The 23,785-nt window shown below is 32.6% G+C and overlaps 1 protein-coding gene across 2 annotated transcripts; it reads left to right on the top strand.

The window, feature by feature from the left end:
• Window positions 1-12,899: 12,899 nt before the first annotated feature.
• On the top strand, window positions 12,900-23,454 carry LOC125810482 (abscisic-aldehyde oxidase-like). 2 transcript variants are annotated; one of them, XM_049489953.1, is made up of 10 exons: window positions 12,900-13,139; window positions 14,379-16,043; window positions 17,133-17,392; window positions 17,511-17,720; window positions 18,182-18,358; window positions 18,497-19,459; window positions 21,552-21,647; window positions 22,088-22,186; window positions 22,354-22,543; window positions 22,949-23,454. In XM_049489953.1, the coding sequence occupies exons 1-10, from the start codon at window positions 12,989-12,991 to the stop codon at window positions 23,197-23,199; spliced, it is 4,062 nt and encodes a 1,353-aa protein (XP_049345910.1). In that variant the 5' UTR covers window positions 12,900-12,988; the 3' UTR covers window positions 23,200-23,454. The 2 variants fall into 2 exon arrangements, with proteins under 2 accessions (XP_049345910.1, XP_049345909.1); XM_049489952.1 differs by having other exon boundaries at window positions 12,901-13,139; window positions 18,140-18,358.
• The last annotated feature ends 331 nt before the right edge of the window (window positions 23,455-23,785 follow it).

The raw sequence follows: 23,785 nt of genomic DNA, 5'->3' as shown, positions 1-23,785 counted from the left end.
TTTTTTTTATTTTCCCCATCTAATGTCTGAAGTCCACATCGAAGCTTCGACTAAATCTAAATCAGAACCTAGATAGGAGGAAAGACATAATTATTAGTACATGCATGAAAAGGAAGAGTGATCAAAACCATTTGCTAATATATTTCAGTGAACCATTAGTCAACAATGAAGGCTTTAAATGGTGGGCACTTGTTGATTCTCAGCCATCAAATTTCAAAGGTACCATAGAAAAGAACAACATTTTGTATGTAGTAATTAATATATTCCTATTAGATATGTTTTCACAATATTTTGTATGCAGTAATTAATATATATTCCTATTAGATATGTTTTCACAATATTTTGTATGTAGTAATAATATATTCCTATTAGATATGTTTTCACAATATTTTGTATGTAGTAATTAATATATTCCTATTAGATTTGTTTTCACAATATTTTGTATGTAGTAATTAATATATTCCTATTAGATATGTTTTCACAATATTTTGTATGTAGTAATTAATATATTCCTATTAGATATGTTTTCAGGTTTTTTTACCTTTAGTTCTTGTATATTAAAGTTGTCACGACCTAATTTATGGCCATAACGGACACCCTAAAAGATTAGATCCCTAACACGAACAATCACATGTATTTTATATTAAAATGTATGTCGGATTTTTACCTTAAAAACTACATTTGAACTCTAAATATCTTTTTGATGGTCTAATATTATAATTCTCTACCAACATATGAACTTTTATTTTCTTTTACACACGGTTTTTTATTTATTTATTATTATTATTACCACATAAACGTGATAATACATTTCAATTGTACGATTATTATTCAAGAAATGAAACACATTTTCTTTAATCACGATATTCTAATAATTTAAAAATATTCTAATTACAGAAAATATGCATGATTTGTAGTACTTTTTTTTTATATATATAATTCTAAACGACAATATGTAGTCAAATGTCAAAGAATTGATGAGCGAAATGAGATAAGTTGATGAACATATGATAAACACGCTATTCATTTTTAGGTCACGTCAACAACATATATAGGTGCGTTGGTGGTCCAACGATTAATTGGATGTAGTGAAATTCACCAAATAATTCTTATAAAGCTAAATAATTGAAAGGGAAATGACTAATAGAGTATACATACACTATTAAAAAAAAATGAGTTAAAATCTCGGACAAGGCTGATTTTTTAGAAAAAAATCTAAGACGGGCGGTATATCATTGATTTTACCTTCATTGCTTTCGTTAAACTGACGGACAAGGTCCAGTCAAAACCGATCTTGTCCATCAATTTTTGTAAAAAGATTGAGGGACTACGTTGGTTTTTTTTTGGAAAATAATTTTAAAAAAATTAAAATTTGCACGCATTTTGTGTGAAAAAATCTCGACTGAAAAGATCGATTTTCTATTAGTAATTTTAAAAAAAAAAATTTAAAATTGATCGAACATGATCGATTTTCCCTCGATTTTTAGTAGTAATAATTCCTTGATGTGAACATGGTCATTGGTCATATAAAATAGAATAACTTCCAAGTCAAAAAAGGATTTTAAAGAAACAATATCCAAGATTTACTTGAGTTTTTGTTATTTCATTCGTGAAAGCGAAGATGTCTAATTACCACTAATTAATTGGGAAATGTTACAATCAAAGACAATTTATTCTCATCCATGAATTGAATTTCCACTACACAATTTCTGGTCAAACATATAAACACATTTGCCTAATTAACAAATGTGGCCATGGCACATGTGTATATATTATCTTCATTTTAGGACGCAACCAAACTGATCATTTGCATTGACTACTAAGCAATACGATACGATAAAATTAAAGGAAAAAAGTTTAATTAATATATGGTGGAAAGATTACGAGTCGTCATCATCGATCACCTATTCAAAATCACGCACTAGTCCTTCATTAATACAAACAAATTGCTTGAAGCAATAAGTGATCTTTGAAGTCCTAATCATCAAAAAGTGCATAATTTTACTCGTAAACGCGATCTCTTCTCATGAATTCAACATTGAATTTTTGACTAGCTTATGATTGAGACAATACCGAAAATAGTTGTATTGTTGATAAGATCGAGCAATGATATTGTAAGCTAAATCAACCCCTTGCACACCCTTTAATGACCCTGGATGGATTGAATATGCACGTATATGTGTATAAAAACGATCATTTGAACCAAATTAAGGCTATTGATCGATCTCACAATACTTATATAAAATCCAAATTAACATCTAATCGACATCATCACGTCATTTGAACTAGCATGGCAAGTTGGCAACTTTCTTTGTTGTTAGTCATTTTTGGACCTTATTATTGTGACTATATATTGGGCCTTAGCTTCATGATTATGTTGTTAACAAAAAAGATAAGGTTGTTGATAGAAAAGGAATATAGTTAACTACATATTCGTCTACAATTTGTTTTATTTCATTTGGTTTTTTTCATCCCTTACGTGGATTACATGAGATTCTGTTTTTTTTACCTAAAAAAGAAAAACGTTTTGGTCAGTCAATTATTAAGTTATGTACTTTTTTCGAATTTATCATTTGAGTGCTAGGAAGAATTTAATGGCCATGGCGGCGCTCTAGCTTGTCAAATATTTGTTTTATTTGAGGCCAAGATTTTTATTAAATTTGTTCAAATAGCATGAATTAATGTGAAACCAAGACATTGTATGAATTTCTTTAGGAAAAACTTTGAGGTTTACCTAGCTCAATCCCTAGGGAAAATTATGAAACAAGACAAAAATGACAATATATTTATGGAAACAGCTATAGCTTAAAAAAACAAAAAATCACTATATGTTTTTTTTATAGCAAATTCTCTCTCTCCTATCAATAAGAAGAAATGCATTCAAATGTACTATGTATCAATTGTATTCAATCAAATATAGGTAAGAGTTTTGTATTTTATACCAATTGTATTCGAAAAACTATTTTTTTATCAAATGTATTTGTGTTCATACGAATACAATATGCATTCATCCTCTCGATCAAATGTATTATGTATCAATTGTATATCAAAGAGATGATGTATCTATTGTATTGTGAATATAATTGATACGGAATACAAAATAGTTATACATTAAATAAATACAAAATAAATACAAAATACAATCTTCTTTCCTCCCTCTCTCGATTTCGCTCGCCTCTCTCGATCTTGCTCTCCTTTCTTATTCAGGCTTGCGTCTCTCCTTCCTCTCTTGATCTCGCTCGCCTCTCTTCTCCTAATATGTATTCACTTTGATAAAAAATAGTTTATATTTGTATTTTTTTTCTCTGAGATCCGTAAATAAATACAACGAATACAAATGCGTAGCAAACCAAAATATAGTTGCGAATGGTAATTATTGAAACTATAACTAATGAGTCTCATTTACGGCCTAATGTTTGCTATATATATTTTGAAAGTTTATCATTCTTTAATTATCTTTTGGTAGTTTTAAAAAAATTACTTAATATTGTGATAGTTTGCAGTTTTGTAGCATATATACGCAAATATAATTAGACAGAGATATTATATTGGGATAGTTTCAAATATATATATAATATAGTAATCAGTTTACGATAAATATAGCCATGTTTTTTATTTTCAAAAAAGATAGTCAAAAGTTATAAAAAGTATATACTAACTAAGTAACTATACGTTATGATACACTCAAAAGGTTGAATACAATTTTCTTATACATGAGATATACATTTACTATACGTTATGATACACTCAAAAAGTTGAATATAGTTTAACTATATGTCTATACATGAAGTATACATTGACTATTCCATTCCAACCAACTCAAAATCTCCTCTAATCAGTCTCAAGTTTTAGATATGACATTCTCTCAATGTGTTGAGTCTTTTGATTTATAATTTGCTTGAAACGATTTACATTTACGATACACCGAATTTAAGAAAAAGAAGAAGAGGGAGAAGAAGGAGGAAGAAAAAGAAAGATGAATTGGGAAATGTTACTATCAAAGACAATTTAATATTCTCCTCCATGAATTGAATTTCCACTACACAATTTCTGGTCAAACACATATACACTGGCCTAATTATCAAATGTGGTCATGGCACATGTGTATATATATTTTTTATTTTAGGACGCAACCAAACTGATCATTTGCATTGATTACTAAGGGATACGACACGATAAATGGGAAAAAAATAATTAATATATGGTGGAAATTGGATATAATTACGAGTCATCGACCACCTATTCTAAATCACACACTAGTCCTTCATTAATACAAGCATATTGCTTGAAGCAATTAGTAATCTTTGACGTCCATATCATCAAAAAGTGCAAAATTCTACTCGTAAATACGATCTCTTTTCATGAATTCAACATTGAACGTTTGACTAGCTTGTGATAATTGAGATAATATCGAAAATAGTTATATTGTTGATATGATCGAGCAATAATATTGTAAGCTCTGCGCGCCTTTCATGTCCCTCGATGGATTGAATGTGCACCTATGTGTATAAAAAGGATCACAAGAACGACATTTAGGTTATCGATCATCCTCACAATATTTAATAAAATCCAATTTAACATCTAATCAACATCACTCTGTGTTAGAGTCATTTTTGGACCTTGTAATTGTGACAATCTTGGGCCTTCATGATTATGTTGTTAACAAAAAAGAGAAGGTTGTTGACAGAAAAGGAATATAGTTGACTACATACTGGTCTACAATTTGTTTTATTTATTTTGTTTTTTTATTGCTTACGTGATTACATGAGATTCTTTTTTTTTTCCTAAAAAAAAACGTTTTGGGTCAGTCAATTATTAAGTTATGTACTTTTTTCGAATTATCATTTGAGTGCTTACAAGAATATAATGTAATGGTCATGCCGGCGCTCTAGCTGGTAAAAAAATTGTTATATTTGAGCTCAATTCTTTAATTATCTTTTGGTAGTTTTAAAAAAATTACGTTATATAGTGATATTTTGCGGTTTTATAGCAAATACATGGAGATATAGTTAGACAAAGATATTATATAGAGATAGTTTCAAATATGTATATAATAAAGTAGTTTATGATAAATATAGTCATGTTTTTATTTATATAAAAAATAGTCAAAAATTATAAAAAGTATACACTAACTATACATTATGATACACTTCAAAGCCGAATATAACTTACTTATACATGAGATATATATAGACTATACATTATGAATTTATGATACACTCAAAAAACTGAATATAGTTTAACTATACATGAAGTATACATTAACTATTCAATTCTGACCAACTCAAAATCTCATCCAACTAGTCCCAAATTTTTTATATGAAATGCTCTCAATGTATTAAATTTTTTGATATATAATTTGCTTGATACGATTTACATTCACAGAATTTTAAAAAAGAAAGAAGAAGGAAAGGAAGAAGACATAGAAGAGGGAGGAAGAAAGAGAAGAAGAAGGAGAAAGAAAGCAGAAAAAGAAGAAGTAGGAGGAAAGATTAATGACCATTTTTTTTGGAAAAAAAATAGGTTTGAATAATGGGCTAAAAAGATGGCAAGTAAATCTTGTGGGCTGACATTCTGTATAATTTACATATTATATATGTGCGGTTCACGGATACACTTATTATGTGTATGAATATCTTATATTTCACTATTATTATATGCATGGATTATAATATATTCCATTATAGAGATATTTTATACGTATGAATATACTTATTATGGATGTAAATATAATCTATTTCACTTTTATTATGTTCATGAATATAGTATATTCCGCTTTGTTTTGAATTCAAATTTTTTGTTATATTTCAAAAACTATTCTCAGAGGCAGGCTCTCCCACCTGAATTCAAAATTACCCTTTTTTTTGTCCAAATTTCAAATACACTTTCGACACACATTAATCAATGATTTGCAGCGGAAGCAAAACAGGACTTTTTCCAAAAAAAAAAAAAATAGAAAAAAGGGGAAATCCTAAAATGTATAGCACATAGAATAGACAAAGTGTATATCCGTTTCATAATCTCAATGTATAATTCATGTAAATTGATTCATATTTAATGGCGGAGTCAAAAAAATTCGAAGGTGTACACATTTTTTCCCTCAACAATGTTAAGAATGTAAAAAATTAAATATACACTTGTAATAGCTAATATTTAAATTATGTATATCACATAATTTTTTTATGATCAGTGTGCACCGAACCATCCTTCGCTTAAGGAGGCTCCGGCCTTGTTCATATCTCAATGTATATCCATGTATATATGTGATATACACGCGTGCTCACACATATATATCTATTGATATAGTGTATATCCATTTATATTCGTTTTCTTTTTTTGCTTTAAATCCATTTATATTCGTTACATATTCAATTGTATATCCATGAAAGACTTGAGGGGAAAAAAAGAAGAGAATTCCCGTTATGTTAAAACACTCTCAATCCACAGCATAACCCATGACAGATTTAAAGGGAAAAAAAAGAAGCCGGAGAGTAGGAGAAAATGCGTATCATATTATTTAAATGTCTAATTTAAATTATATATATATATATATATATATAAGCACTGTTTATAAAACATTTACACATTGCAACAATTTATCTTCCTCAATGATTTGAATTTTTTCAACCCCTACCAACTCACATCTCCTCTAATTAGTCCTAAAATTTACATATGAGATCCTCTGGATATTTCAAATTTTTTGATGTATTATTCACTCAAAAAGATATACGCATGTTTACCTATTAACAATAGATATCATATCACAATCCTTTCTTTTTTTTGAAAATTACCTCTATAATTTTTTTTTAAAAATAAAGGATAGTTATTCACTTATTTGAAGATCATTTACTAATGCTAAATGTTTGATGCGAAAAAATTACCATGATTTAATTCAATAAATGTGTTTTCTCTTCTTTTTTCTTTTTTTTTTTCAAAAAATGATATATTTTTGTTTAGTACATATATTTTAATTTTATTATTTACTCATATAACATGTTTAGGCTACAAAATCTCTCTCACACACACATATATATAAGAGAACCCTAGACCCGCCTACGTGGTGCCATCACAAATCAGAATTACCTTTTAATTTATTTTATTTTCAAAACTAGCCTTCCATTTTCATCAAAAGTTGTGATTTTTATGAAATGTTGTGACTTTTATGAAAAATTGTGAATTTTATGAAGAGTTTCAACTTTCATGAAATGTTGCGACTTTTATGAAAGGTTGTGACCTTTCCTAAGGGTTGTAACTTTTCCAAAGAGTTGTGACCTTTCCGATAAGACACAATAAGCATTTGTTCACACTACCCTTTGTTGTCTATAAATAGAGGAATTTCCTCTCATTTTAAAACAACAAAAAAATTGAACTTCTTCTTCTTCTTCTGAACAATTAAATATTTGTGTACTTTGCTGTTGAATGACTTATTACTGACACCATTTTTTTTGTATCAATGCACTTGTGAATAGAATCGTTCTATCCTGAGAGGATCTATTTCTTTAAACCTCGGGTACTAGAGGGATATAATTTCCTTAAAACACTGTGCATTCAGTGGATCAATGTTTTCCACTCTGTTTCATTCTATTGTTACAAATTCTGGTATGTTTTTTACAGTCATTAATTTATACCAGGGGCGGCTCAACAGATTTCATGGCCTAAGGCAAAATCATATTAAGAGGCCCTTAAATTTATTTTATAAAATTTATACACTAACAAGAAAATTTATTTTCTACACAATAGATTAATTATTTAAGACAAAAAATAACAAATTTCACACAAAAAAAAAGGAAGAAGAGTAAAAAAAATAAAGTGATGGATTATCGATGTTAAGCTTCAAACCTCAAATTGAAATTTTAATTTGGCTATCATCAAATAAGAAAAATAAAAAAACCACTACATCAAAAATGATCTTTAGCAGCAATTAATTAACGACAATAGCTCAATTGCCGCTAAATATGTATTTTTAGCGGCAATTAACACTCTTTGTATATGTCCCTAAAGCCTTTAGCGACATTGAATCTAATGACACTTAACTAATGCCGGTAAAAACTTTAGCATTCTTTATTAATGTGTCTATTTATCGCCGCTAAAAGTTGTTTTTGTTGTAGTGAACATTAACTTAATAGTTAAGGTTTTGAGTATGGATAGTAAGAAAAATATATAAACCTTCTTATCAAATTTATGATCAATTTAAATGATATAATTCATTCCATTAAGTAGCACTCATTGGTGAATATCTAAAATAAATTATAAACTTTCATATAATGTATTAAATTAAAGTTAATAGTTAAGGTTTTGAGTATGGATAGTAATAACAAAAATATATACACCTCCTTATCAAGTTTCTGATCAATTTAAATGATATAATTCATTCCGTTAAGTAGCACTTATTGATGAATATCTAAAATAAATTATAAAACTTCCACATAATATATTAAATTAAAATGAAAAGGAAACTTGTGCATGAATGTTTTTGTGTTCACGCAGTTTAAGAAAAGATTGAAACAAAAATTCATTATGTTATCACATATATAACTTAGTTCTTATATAAAAAGGATAAAATTTAAAATCGGAAGTTAAAACAAAGATATCAAATAATGAAGTGAAAAGATTATGAGATTTTATGAATTTATTGGTAAAAAATACTCTCAAATAAATAATAATAATAAATATACCATAAAAAATTTATTTATATAAATTATATTAACATATAATAAAATCAATAACAATAATTTAAATAATTTGGGGCCTTCAAATTTTTGAGGCCTAAGGCAATGGCCTCACTGGCCATGCCTTAGGGCCGCCCCTGATTTATACTTATATTATTAATTGTTATTTTTTAGTACATGCTTTAGACTTTGTAGTTTATGTTTCTGAAAAATTATTGTTATAAGTATGTGTTAGTACAGATTAAATAACAAAAGTTAATTGAGTATTCAAACAAGTTTTCTCTATTGGAATTGTTGAAGGTACAGTAAAAAAAGCCATTACAAATCTCTAATTTCTTCATCAACAACGTCATTCCTTCACATACAAGGATGAGATTTTGTGTTTTTTAGAAAATCCTCTGAGAGTTAATAACTTTGCTTGCCCATATTTTTTGGTTTCTATGTTGTTGTTATCTATTTTTACTCAATTTTATCGGTGGATATTATGAGTACTTTAAGGAATGAAAGTTTATTGAAGTGTTAGTCAATTTTTTGAGGTGTGTTATTTAAAAACATGAGAACTTTTTTGGTTAGACAGATTTGTTATCATCATTGGATATCAAATAGTTTACTCTCTTTAACGTATGTTTTTTCTCGATGTTTTGTTGTCTCCTTAAAATTGTATTGATTACTTTTTGTTTGGTATGTATATGATCTCACTTGGACAAAGTTGTAGTCATTTTAATGTTTTTCTTTTTTTTTCTTCTCATTCGACTCTTCTAAATTTTTTTGGTGTGAGTTATGACTATTTTCAGCAAGCTTAATTTGAAGAATATGAAACAAAAACTGCTCTAAATAAAAGTAATAACTTAAGCTACAAAAGATATGTCTACTAACATAGTTTTGTTGTCCTTAATGTCCCAAGTCATTGCTGAGCATTTGAGTTATCTAGGTTAGACTCATTTTTAATTTTTTAATGTTCGAGAATATTTTTTTAACATGAGTATAGAATCCAACATTTTGATCTACTTGTACTTTCATAATGCAACAATTATACATACATATTTCTGAAAAAGTCGTAAAGTGCATTGATTAAGCACGTAAAAGGACCTTCAAAACAACAATTTAATGAAGAATGAATTTCTAAAAGGGTCAGCAATATTATTTTGTTGTTGTTTCAAATTCATTTTTCTCCTTCTATAAATTTTGTTAGAATAACAAAGTAACAATAACGAAAAGTTGTGAACGTTTAACCTCAGACAAGTATATTGTGTCTAAAAAAATTTATTTATATTGTTGTGGTATACATTTTTAACGGTCTCAATTTATTTATAACTAATATTGGTTATCGAAAACTTTCACATAATATTTTTTTCACAAGGAGTTATTCTAACCATAAAATTATCAGATTCTATATTTTTAATATACAAAAAAATAGAAAAAATGATGTCTAATTGCTACATAAAAACATCACTCTGGTTTAACAAGACAATTGTATCATCAGACATATATTATAATAAAATATGTAAAAGATAAAAATGATTAGATATGAACATATTTTTAATCATTCATTATATATTTACAATTTTTGAGATATGTGATAATGTCAAATCATTTAATTTCTATTGAAATGTTCTTAAAACATACTAAAATTTACTCTTTTTTTTCTTATAACAGTTAATTATTGAAAAGGTTGTTCAAAAGCTTAAAAAAATTATTTATGTCCACGCAAAGCACGAATAAATTACCTAGTTTAAAGTATATTTACTAATCCATTATACACATTTTTCGTTACCAGATCATTCAAAACCTTCTAGCATGTTTCTTAGTTTTTTAATTTCCTGTCCAGTCAATTAAGATAGATAACATAAAATAGCTGTGTAAAATTCCTATTTTAAATTTACAAACGTCCTTTTCACTTCTTTAATATATTTGAGAAGAAATATATATTTTTTATATTTAATAACTTTTAAATTTTAAGATAGTGAGATTTAAAGTGCATTTAATACATTTAAGGACCCGTTTGGTAGGAGGTATTAATCAAAATTGTTCATGGATTAAAATTTAGTCCAACAAAAACATTGTTTGATTACTTTATTTAACCTAATCCATGGATTAGTTATACCTCATACATGATCCGTTTGGTAGGAGGTATTAATCAAAATAATCCATGGATTAAAATTTAGTCCAACAAAAACATTGTTTGGTTACTATATTTAACCTAATCCATGGATCAGTTATACCTCATACAAGGTCTTATTTTATCCCTAGAAAAGGGAGGGATAACTAATCTAAGGTTTAACAATCCTTGGATAAGACCCCTAAATGACTAAACTATCCTCAAATATTTTTTTCTTTTTTTTTGTAATTTAATGTTCTTTTTTTATTTATTTATATGAGAATATTTATAAATATTCTTTTAAATTCTCCAAATCCGTTCAATGTAATTTGATGATTTCACAAACTAATATTTTTTTCTCCGTGTTTGATTTGTTATATTGGGTTGATTTTTTCGTTTTTTTAAAAATGTAGTTCGTCGATTAACCACTTGAACTGTTTGTTTGTTTTTTTTTTTAAAAAATAATCTTCGTGTATTTGAACAATTTAAGTAGCTTTAAATCTATGTTAAGTTTAAGGTATATGTGACCAACAAAAATTAGATATATACCGTGCTATCAATAATGTCTATAGTGGCATATCACACCTCAAAAATAATAATAATTTTTTAATATTTTATAAGTATTTAACTTGACTAGTTAAATGAAATATAAAATCTCATAATAACTCAAGGGTATATTAGGAAAGAAACTTTTTCTAGAGTTTTAAACCAAACATAAGATTAGGTGGGAAACAATGAACCAAACACTTGATAAAAATTAATCCCTGCATCATGCATCTTTGTACCAAACGACCCCACCCCACAATGTCTTAATTTATCCCTAGAAAAGGGAGGGATAACTAATCCAAAGTTTAACAATCCTTGGATAAGACCCCTAAACGACTAAACTATCCCCAAATCTATTTTCCTATTTTTTTTTTTTGTAAGTTAATGCTCTTTTCTATTTATATGAGAATATTTCTAAATATTCTTTTAAATTCTCCAAATTCGTTCCATGTAATTTGATGATTTCATAAATTAATATTTTTTTTCTCCATGTTTGATTTGTTATATTGGGTTGATTTTTTTGGTTTTTTTTTAAAATGTAGTTTGTCGATTGACCACTTGAACTTTTTTTTTTTAAAAAAAATAAGCTTCGTGTATTTTAACAATTAAATAGCCTTAAATCTATGATAAGTTTAAGGTATATTTTGACCAACAAAAAATTAAAAATATACCGTGCTATCAAGGATCTCTATAGTGACATATCACACCTCAAAATTAATAATAATTTTATATATATATATTTTAGTATTTAACTTGACAAATTAAATGAAATATAAATTCTCATAATAACTCAAGGGTATAATAGGAAATAAACTTTTTCTAGAGTTTTAAACCAAACATAAGATTAAATGGGAAATAATGAACCAAATACTTGATAAAAACTAATATCTACATTAGTAATCCCTGCATTACTAATCCATGCAGTTGCCTAGGATTTGGCCGCATTGGACTCCGTTTGGAGAAAATGCTTCCTAGTAAATATTTTTTTCAATTAAGGCTGAAGTAGTCCCTTTCACTACATCACGTTGTGATCAATATATATTCTTAAATAAAGTTAAAAAAAAAAAACGTACAAAAATTATTGTCCGTTCCTTTCAAATCATCTTCCGATTTTTTTTTTTTCAAATCTTCTGAAAGTGTAATAGATTCCATGAAATCTCAAGTCTTTAAAATTTAATCAAATCAATGCAAGAACATGTTGGATTAAAATTCAAGATTTGTGTTAACTTTAACCTTGTCAAAGATTATACTGGGTATGGTGTTGTTGTTGTCGACCATATTGTGCATTTGGACACCCAATTCGATTCAAAATTATTGCCTTTTCTTTCAGCTGAGAAATTAGAAAAAATGTATAAAAAACTATATTTTGATAAAGGGTTTGTACCAATTAACTGCTAAGTATTTGGACACCCAATTCAAGTTCAAGATTCTTGCTTTATCAGTCACTGTTGAAAGAGATATGATTTTTACGAAGCTTTTTGTCAAAGATGGATTTTGGCCCTAACTTAGCCCAAAAACTATGATTGTCCAATTCCATATAAGGTAACCAAATTTTCTATCACTTTTCCAATATGGGAATTCTTTTAACACTTTCAGTTGGGATATTTTTCAGCTCAGAAAGTAGAAAAAGATAAGATTTTGATAAAGGGTCTGTATCAAAAGGGCTATTATATTAATGGAGGAAAGACAGAAAAAAGGGGGTTCATTGGTTTTTGCAGTTAATGGAGAGAGGTTTGAGTTGCCATGTATTGATCCTTCTACAACTTTGCTTCAGTTCTTGCGCTCTCAGACTTGTTTCAAGAGTCCTAAACTTGGTTGTGGTGAAGGTAATTCTCCTTTTCTTACACCACTCTGTTACATGTATACTGTTTTTTTTTTTTAATAATCGTACTATCCGGTCCCGTTTAAACGCACCTCGACTTTCATTGCTACCGGGATACCTTTCATCTGATACAACTTTATCCATCAATAATTGGACAAAAGAAATTGCCTAGTATTTTTGCCTCTGATGAATTAGAACATGAGACCTCATGATTTTCAGCCAACCTATAGTGTAACTATATGGTTGTTTTGGTGCAAATACACAAGAAATGTCTGTAGATTTAGTTAAAGTGGTGTTCTTATGGCAAATCTTCCTTTTGCTTTGTTTCTGTGCTTTTTTACTGTACTTTCCTTATTCACTCAGTGGCGGAGCCAAGAATTTCACGAAGAGGGTCCAAAAATTAAATAACAAAAGCTCTTTTTAAAAAGGGAAAAAAATTGTTTCAAGTGAGATTTAAACACGCGAGCACTAACTCATTAAAGATGTCTAAACACACATTCAAGACATCTTAAACCACTAGGCTAAAACAACCTATTATGTCAAAGATGTCCAAAATATGTTATTTAATCACTTCATGTGTCATTTTACTTGTATATGCGGTATTTTTTTCCGACGAAGGGTGTCCAATTGGACACCCTGGCATACATGTGCCTACGCCACTGTATTCACTAGTCTTCCTGCAGAAAGTTTATGCTAACTTATTAGGAATTACTTTGAGGTTTTTGGCTCCTGTCCATAATTAAAATACTACTCCTAAGTGTTTTGTGACCGCCGAAGAGCGTGGTGGGACAGTTAAGGTTCTTTCATCTTTAACTAAAAGTCTTGGGTTAGAGTCTTGAGAATGGGGTCCTCTTTAGTACAGAGCGGTATAATGGATTAGTCAGGCCATTGGAGTTTAGATGCTTGAAGGTTTACATGCAATGGAATCTTCCATTTACCTGAATCGGTTTCTCTTAAATTGTGGCTGCAAGCATTTTTTCTTTTCGTATAAAGTAAATGTAGTTTTTAGTTTCCTAATGAACTACTTTATGTAATTCATTTTCTTTTTCTTCTGGTTAATTGGGAGTTAAAGCAATCAGTTTTCAAGACTCGAACCTAAGACCTAATGATCATTTTCCTTGTTTCCTGACTTTAGACTATATGGTATCATCTCTTTTCCTTCCATCTTAATCTGATTATGTATTTGTATAACAAATTCTCAATTTAGGTTCAGAAAGAAGCTAACTTATTTGTATGGTTATAGGTGGTTGTGGGGCTTGTGTTGTTCTGGTATCGAAGTATGATCCGAAGCTTAAAAAGGTTGAAGATTTTAGCGTGAGTTCATGCCTTACACTTCTTTGCAGTTTAAATGGTTTTTCAATTACTACAAGTGAAGGCCTTGGGAACACCAGAGATGGTTTCCACTCTATTCATGAAAGATTTGCCGGTTTCCATGCTTCTCAATGCGGCTTTTGCACTCCCGGCATGTGTATGTCATTTTTCTCCGCCCTTGTCAACGCCGATAAAGGAAACAAGCCAAATCCTCCACCGGGATTCTCTAAGCTTACTTCGTCCGAAGCTGAAAAGGCAATAGAAGGAAACCTTTGTCGGTGCACTGGATACCGGCCCATTGCTGATGCCTGCAAGACTTTTGCTGCTGATATTGATATAGAGGATTTGGGATTCAATGCTTTTTGGAAAAACGGAGATTCCAAGGAAATGAAAGTAAGTAAATTACCTCCCTATGATCCAACTAAAAACTTCAATACATATCCCGAGTTCTTGAAAAGTGAATCCACCACGAATTTAGACTCTTCAAGGTACCTTTGGTATACTCCTGTTTCCATTGAGGATCTACAGAGCTTGTTGAACTCCAACGTGACAGAAAATGGTGCAAGCTTTAAACTAGTCGTTGGTAATACTGGAACAGGTTATTATAAAGAAACTCAGCGATATGATCACTATATTGATCTCAGGTACGTTCCCGAACTCTCGATCATCAAAAGAGATCAGGCAGGCATCGACATTGGATCAACTGTGACAATCTATAAACTCATTTCATTCTTGAAAGAGGAAAGTAAAATCAATTTCGGTTCATATGGGAAGTTGGTGTCCGATAAACTGGCTTACCACATGGAGAAGATTGCTTCACCATTTGTTAGAAATTCTGCTAGTGTGGGAGGAAATTTGGTTATGGCACAGAAGAATGGTTTTCCTTCAGATATAGCTACATTATTTCTTGGGCTTTGTGCTACTGTTAGCTTGATGACTCGTCATGGACTTGTAAAGTTCACATGGGAGGAGTTATTGTCGAAACCACCACTGGACTCGAGAATTGTGCTTCTAAGTGTTTCGATCCCATTTAAAAAAGATCGAAATTCTAAATTTTTGTTTGAAACTTATCGAGCTGCTCCACGACCTCATGGAAATGCATTGGCATATGTTAATGCTGCTTTCCAGGCTGATGTTTCTCTCTGCCAGAACGGCTTCCTGATAAACTATATCCGGTTGGCATTTGGTGCTTATGGCACAAAACACGCAACAAGGGCTAAAATGATAGAGGGATATCTAACCGGGAAAATGTTAAACATACATGTTTTATATGGAGCTCTTAAATTAGTCAAACTAGCAGTTGTACCGGAAGATGGCACTTTACACCCTGAGTACAGATCAAGCTTGGCTGTCAGTTATGTTTTTGAGTTCCTTTATCCCTTCACTGATGCTTATTCTGCCCTTTCTGGTAGTTTATTCAATGGAATTAATGATATCTCAGTCGAAAAAGTTTTCAAAAGTAGTAAAGATGGTTGTATTAGTCAGGGGAGAAAACAAACACTACTATCTTCTGCTAAGCAGGTTGTGGAATCAAGTACCGAGTACTATCCAGTAGGTGAACCGATGAAGAAGGTTGGAGCTGCCATGCAAGCTGCTGGTTTGTTTTACCTTTTAATATTTTGTTTCATGTTGTGATTCTTTCCATTTTTTCCAGCTTTGATACTAATTGTCAAGATTTTGCTGAATGCCTCTCTAAGTGAGAGTCTTTACTTTATATTGAGAAGTATACACATTACACATCCCTAAAGATCTGTTGTCCTTATTCCTAAAGATCAGCTATTCAATCCCTCTAAATCTGCCATTCAAATCCCTCTAAATTTGCTATGCTATCCCTCCAAATCTGATATTCTATCACAATATTTATTCTCTATGATTACTACAACAATTCTCTATCATTACACTTATTTACAACACTATATACAATAATTCACTATTAATTCATCATGCTAACACTAATGACCTTTCGAGAAATGAGGGTTATGGACAAGGTATAATCATTAATTTTTTAGTTAATTCTGTTTTAAAAGGACAACCCAGTGCATAAGGCATCCCGTGTTCACACAGAGTGTTAGGAAGGGCCACGCCCCAAGATATGTGATGTAGGCAGGTTAACCTAATTAGGCTAATTCCACGATTCAAACCCGTGACCTATATCACCATTGCTCCAAGGAAAATTGCTTGAGATTCTCGTACTTAGGAGAAACCTCGTTTAGAGTGCTTGTGAATAGTAGAAATGTGGAAACTTGTCCCTTCCCAAGTCTTTTGTTTCTTAAGGTATGCTCTGGACATTCCATGTTTATACTTGCGCTTTATATCCCTATGTTGCTCGGACTGTTCAAAGTATCGTTGGATGTGTGTCAGATCCTCCGAAATCTATGCATTTTTTGAGGATTCGACGTGGGTACGGCAACATTTTTGGAGGGTCCAAGCAACATAATTATTCTTTGTTAAATTGGTAACAGATATCTAAAGTGAAAATACACAACTAAAGAACAACAAGTACAGAAGGGAAAAGCATTCTTGAGCTTTCGATTGAAGTTTCTTTTTCTCTGAAAATGGTTCAGTATTTTCTAGATCAGTTGTTTTGGTCATTTCTTCACCTTTGTTTGCCCTTGTTGTCATGTATTCCTCCCCCCATGATTTTATTTTCGTACACTAGTGCGCTGGTTTATATACTATTTTCCAGGTGAAGCTGTTTATGTAGATGACATTCCTTCACCGCCAAACTGCCTGTATGGATCATTTATATACAGTACGAAAGCATTAGCGGGTGTAAAGGGAATCCAGCTCGAGTCGAATCAATTAACAGATGGAGTCGCCGCTGTTATTACTTTTAAAGATATCCCAATCGGAGGGGCAAATGTAGGAGCTATTAGATTTTCTGATCCTGAGCCCTTATTTGCAGATGATCTCGTCCGATACGCTGGCGACAGAATCGCAATTGTGGTGGGCACTTAAAGTTTCCTTCTGCTGGAATTGTGTTCTATGAAACATTATTTTTTCACACTTTAATCCAGAGGAACTATTTGCTTATGTTGTTTGATATGGTGGTCGAATTACACAGGTTTCTGACAGTCAGAGGTCTGCTGACGTGGCTGCAAGAACGGCCCTCGTTGAATACGACACTGCAAATATAGATTCACCCATTTTAACCGTTGAGGAAGCTGTTGAGAAATCTAGCTTTATCCAAATCCCACCATTTCTATATCCAAAACAGGTTGGTGATTTCTCGAAAGGAATGGCTGAAGCTGATCACAAGATTCTCTCAGCTGAGGTACTTTCTGTTTCTCTACTGTTCACATTTGTTTCAATGGTTTCCTGTGTTGGAGATATCTCTTTCTAACAGTTTAGGCTTTTAGATGAGATGATCACACAACTTCAACATGATATCAGAGGCAGATGCCCTAGGTTCTAATCTCACCACCACCACACCCATTATTAAAAAGAATTTCCACGTGCTAAACTCATGAAAAAATGCCCTAGGTTCTAATCTCACCACCACCACACCCATTATTAAAAAGAATTTCCACGTGCTAGGTTCATGAAAAAAATCAAGCGTGCACGTGATTGAGATGGTCACACACTTCAACATCCTGGATTTATCCCTGGATGGTGATCTAGAATGTCTAACTGTAGATGTATGCTAAAGGTTTAAGTTTATTACTTATTGGATTTTTTAACAATCATTTCCAGGTAAGACTTGGTTCTGAGTACTATTTTTATATGGAGACACAGACTGCCCTTGCTATTCCAGACGAAGACAACTGCATGGTTGTTTATACTTCAAGTCAGTGCCCTGAGAGCGCACATCGTGTGATTACCACTTGTCTTGGTGTTCCTAAACACAATATCCGTGTAATTACAAGAAGGGTCGGAGGTGGTTTTGGGGGCAAGGGAGTCAGAGCAATGCCTGTGAGTATATAGAATAAATAATAATAAGGAATTTACAATCTACATATTTGTGCTTGGGGACATTTTATTACTTTTATCTTCTGTAGTGTGTTTGTAAGATTTTCTGACTCTGATGTCAAAGTTTATGTATGGGTTTAGGTCTCCACAGCCTGTGCACTTGCAGCATACAAGTTAAGGCGACCTGTCAGGATATATGTCAACCGGAACACTGACATGATAATGACAGGAGGAAGACACCCAATGAAAGTAACATATAGTGTAGGATTCAAGTCGAGCGGAAAGATCACAGCATTACATCTTGATCTATTGATAAATGCTGGGATCTCGGAAGATGTAAGCCCCCTCCTACCATTATATGTGATGAAAGCACTAAAGAAATATGATTGGGGTGCACTTTCTTTTGATGTTAAACTATGCAAGACAAATCTTACCAGCAAATCTACTATGCGGGGCCCTGGGGAGGTGCAAGGATCTTACATTGCTGAAGCTATAATAGAACATGTATCGAGTTCACTGTCGATGGAGGTGGACTCGGTCAGAAATAAAAATGTCCATACATTTGAAAGCCTCAATTTTTTCTATGATAACATTGCATCAGTAGGAGAATATACACTGCCTAGTATCATGGATAAGTTGGCTGTGTCCTCAAGTTTTTTTGAACGAAGAGAGATGATAAAACAGTTTAACCACAAAAATACATGGAAAAAAAGGGGTATTTCTCGAGTGCCAATCGTGCATGAAGCTATGCAACGACCGACCCCCGGAAAAATCAGTATTCTGCAAGACGGATCAATTGTTGTAGAGGTTGGAGGGATTGAAATTGGCCAAGGGCTATGGACAAAGGTGAAACAGGTGACGGCCTATGCTCTTGGTTTAATTGAAAGTAGTTGGGCCGAAGACCTTGTGGAGAAAGTAAGAGTCATACAAGCAGACACCTTAAGCATAGTGCAAGGCGGGTTGACGGCAGGGAGCACTACATCGGAATCAAGCTGTGAAGCTGTTAAACTTTGCTGTAATGTCTTGGTTGAAAGGCTGACTCCTCTGAAGAAACAGTTGCAGGAACAAAATGTCTCTGTTGACTGGCCAACACTGATTCGACAGGTTTGTTTTCCCACTATATTACTTCCTCCTCTGTTTTTTTCTGAAATTTCAACTCCGCAAGTCACACTGTCACAGTCAGTCACTTCTGCTTTTCTGGTATGGTTTTTGCAGTCATAGTTAATTCGTATTCTTGAGATATCCTGGAAGAAACTACGCACCAACAGTTATTTCTAGGAACCTGGTTCCTAGTCGTATTAGAACATAAAGTAAATAACACTTAATTTATCGTGGATAACTTCCTTGCTCAAGGGAATAAAAAACCACGACCTACAACACATAGCATACAAGCATACAATAACATTTAGCACATAAGCATGCAACTCTACTAAACCGGTTAACATGGTACTACACCCGAAATATGGCCAATCGATCCTAACATGAGGTATCTAATCAAAGTAAAGTAGGAAATTGGTACCCACCCCTAATTCACTCCAATTGACATGCTTTTACACAATTAAGCTCAATCTAATAGAAAGGAAGCCGTAGCCTACCTTAAGGCCGACCGCGCGCGCTCCAAATCACTTTGCCGGAGCTTTTCCTTCCCGAACGACCTTTGAACGCTGTCACTCTATCAAATATAGGATCACAACGTTAGTACGGTTGTTTAGACACCAAAAACACAACAAACAAAGACGGTCAATTTTGGAGTCAAAACGGGAATCGTGGGTCCCGCACTGAACTGTCTGGATTTGACTCCGTCAAGAGACCCAAAACAGTACCCCGAACTTGTGTTCCAAAATGGAATACAATTCGAGGCTCAAAATGCAGCAAAACCCAAATGCAAGAAAACCACACTTTAATCAACTTAAAAGAAAACATGCAGCAGTCTAAACTTGGAATTTACAAGAATCGAATGGTGCCCAGCACTCCTTGAACACTCCACGACGTAGCAACGATAATTCCCAACACGTGGGACTTCGAATCACCCAAAAACGAGCTAAAATGAGTGAGATAACACCAATTCAAGAAAGCCAAAAGTAAGAACTCGAAAAAGGCTACAGCAGTCTGGTAAATCACGAATTTTACCTCGAACGACGTCCACCCGACAACTTCCGAACACTCTACAGCGAAGCCACCGAAAATACGAAGCTCCCACACTTTGAATCGCCTAATTCGGTTGAGAGATGAGGGAGTTAGGAGGTTTTAAAGTTTTGGAAAGGCTGCTGATTTTCTGCATTAAATATCAAATTTTCAGCATATTTTTCGAAAACTTAAAAACTCCGACGGGGTGCTCCGAACTAGTTCGGAACCCCGTGCACGCAAACAAGATATGCAATCATACCAAATTCGATATTCCGGACTCAATGGCACAGTCAAAATTTCCATACGAGGTCATCTTAACAAAAAGTGGGATCCACACCCAACGGCCAGTTTAAGTCAAAAACCACAAAAGGGCATGGAATAATCTCAGAAACCTTGGGACACAAAAGAAGGGTCAATCTAGATCAAAATCGACATTCCGGAGCTAACCGCGCTGACGGAATTCTCAGCCGAGCGTGTTTACTCAGAATGTTGACTAAAGTCAAACTTAGGCTTAAATTAAAGTTAAAACGCCTAATTGCACCGACTCACATTGAAAACCTCAGGAGTCATGCCGATCATGCTACTAGCCTAAAATGATCCTTCCGGAGCTGATGGAATCGTCAGAATTGGATTCCAATGTCATCTTCTTGAAATTTTGATCGAAAATGATCGTTCAAGGTTCATAAGCTCCAAAAACACTAAAACTCGCACAATAACCAAACGAACGACTAGGTGACCGAACTGTCAGTCCCAGCAAGTCATAAATGACTTGGGGTCGCTACATGAATGCTCTAGACGATACACAAAAAGGCAAACCACAAAAATGACCAGGAGGGTCATTACAGAATGTCCGAGCAACATAGCTAGTTGAAGTTGGTTCCACCAGTCACGGTAAGTTTCTTAGTGTTGAGTTCAATTTGAAGACCATAACAGAGTTCTTCACTTAAAGGGAATTAATTGCACATATGTAGCTTTGGAACCATATTGAACTAAATCCATTAGCCACTCTTGCTCGTGTTTTATTATCTGAGTTTGCAGTGCTCTCCCACTCACCCCCTTCTTTTTGCAGGCACAAATGCAATCAGTAAACTTAGCAGCACATTCTTATTATGTACCAGAATCTAGTTCCAAGAATTATTTGAACTTCGGCGCTGCTGTCAGTGAGGTAAGCTTATTGTTTCTGTCGCTTTTTCTGGTTCTTTATTCATCTCTTAGTAATGTTCCCTGCTTCAGTCTGCTATTTTGAAGTGTACTCCCCATTTAGTAAATAGAGAAGATCACCAAGATTTCACAAGCCACTGACAAATGAATTCCAGTTCCAAGAGCTGAGATCGAATTGATATATTAGTACTGATTCAATCTGAGCTCTCTTATTGAGAATGTCATCCTTGAAGAGGACTTGCACCTCCATTCCCATTAGCAATATATTTTGAGTTTCGTGTGTCTACCATTTCACCGCAAAGACATCTTGAAAGTGAATGTATTTAATGATTTTCAATTTTCAATGTATATGAGTGCACAACACTTGGCCAGAAACTTTGATTATGGACAATTTGCAGCCAATATCTTCATATGACTTAGTAAACAATAAAGCTCTTTTTGCAGGTGGATATTGATATTCTGACTGGAGAGACTACCATTTTGCAATCGGATATTATTTACGACTGCGGGCAGAGCTTGAATCCAGCCATTGATTTGGGACAGGTTTCTTCCCTCATCATGGATTTTAGATTATGTAATTAGAATTCGTTATATTATTGAGAGGTGTATCATGCATTCGAGTTGTTATTCGAACTTCAGAGCTATTTAATTCTTGATCACAAGATTGTTCTAAATTGTGGGAATTGTTTTTTCTTTTTGATTCGTTATAGATTGAAGGGGCTTTCGTTCAAGGAATTGGATTTTTCATGCATGAAGAATATCTTACAAACGAAGAGGGGTTAATGGTCTCAAACAGCACTTGGACATACAAGATCCCGACGATTGACACCACACCTCAGAATTTCAATGTTCATGTGGTAAACAGTGGACATCACAAAAAACGTGTTCTCTCGTCCAAAGGTATAATTTCATTTCCTTTCCCGTCCCTTTGGTCAAACAAGTTCTTTGCTTGTTCATTTATGACTGCAGATGTCATGAAAGGTTCTTATACTCATTCTTCACTCGGTTGTGTGGAAAATAACGAAACCTATTTGAGGTGATTCTTAAAAACTAGCCAAAGAAATAGAAGACTGTAAGTTTGTCCAATAATATAGATTATTCAATGTCTCTTTGGATCAACATGGTATATGTATGATCATTCATAGACGGTGGTGGATAAAGAGTACAATCTATGAGTTTCACATGAACCCAGTAACTTTTGTCTAGACTAACTTGAGGTTGTTGTAGGAATGCGTAAACTTCAAATCCTAGATCCGTCTTTGTATGTACAAACCGCTGAATCTTAATATGAATACTTTCTTGCAGCATCTGGTGAGCCACCGTTGCTGCTGGCAGTTAGTGTCCATTGTGCAACACGAGCAGCCGTTAAAGCAGCACGTGAACAGCTCAAACTATGGGGCAAGCTTGACGGGTCTGATTCAGAATTTTATCTTGACGTCCCTGCCATATTACCCGTTGTGAAGACACAGTGTGGCCTGGATTATGTGGAGAGATACTTGGAAACTTTGCTGGCTCAGAAATCTTACCAAAGTTGTATCAACATAGATCTCAAATGATACTGAACTTAAAAGAGTTGGTTTTTGTGGAGTCCAATCCATGTGCCAATTTTACTTGGCTGATTTTCTATTCCTTGGAGTCTAAGGATGCTAAGATGTGGAGGAGAATTGAAATACTCCTATAGCATAGTTGAAGCCCAAGTCATTTTTTGCCTATACAAAAGAGGCAATTAATTCTTCATTGTTAATCATCCCAAAATTATTAGTACATTCTTGTAAAGTAGAGAGTTGAGAGAGCAACTCTCTTAGGTGTGATTGGAATACCTCCCCTTTCTTTGTTTATAATAGGCGGAATGACGTAGGAAACCTTTATACTTGACTCAGATTGTCACTTGTTTAATCTTAATGACCAAATTCTTAGATATGCATGGAAGTAACACAAGTCAACATATCTTTAGTTTAAAAATAATATTTTTTGTGTTACAATTTATATGATTCACTTTATTTTAGTCAATTTAAACAAGAATGATACATTTTTTTTATAATTACTAATAATTTCAACAAGTAAATATTTTTATGTGTAAAATAAATTTTAAAAGTTATATATATAATATCGGATTGATTTTTTTAGTTACAACCAAACCAA

Source organism: Solanum verrucosum, unplaced genomic scaffold (genome assembly GCF_900185275.1).
Source record: "Solanum verrucosum unplaced genomic scaffold, falcon-dt-bn FXZP01000118.1, whole genome shotgun sequence".
In the NCBI taxonomy this organism is placed as follows: domain Eukaryota; kingdom Viridiplantae; phylum Streptophyta; class Magnoliopsida; order Solanales; family Solanaceae; genus Solanum; species Solanum verrucosum.
The sequence above is the reverse complement of the archived record's forward strand: the minus strand, read 5'-3'. Positions and strand labels throughout refer to the sequence as shown.

What these genes read in the sequence shown, in the direction of transcription:
- LOC125810482 (XM_049489952.1), top strand. Translation starts at nt 12,989, where the DNA reads ATGGAGGAAAGACAGAAAAAAGGGGGTTCATTGGTTTTTGCAGTTAAT. An exon ending in TAAACTTGGTTGTGGTGAAG is followed by an intron (nt 13,140 to 14,378) that starts GTAATTCTCCTT and finishes GTATGGTTATAG; the next exon opens with GTGGTTGTGGGGCTTGTGTT. An exon ending in ACGTGTTCTCTCGTCCAAAG is followed by an intron (nt 22,544 to 22,948) that starts GTATAATTTCAT and finishes ACTTTCTTGCAG; the next exon opens with CATCTGGTGAGCCACCGTTG.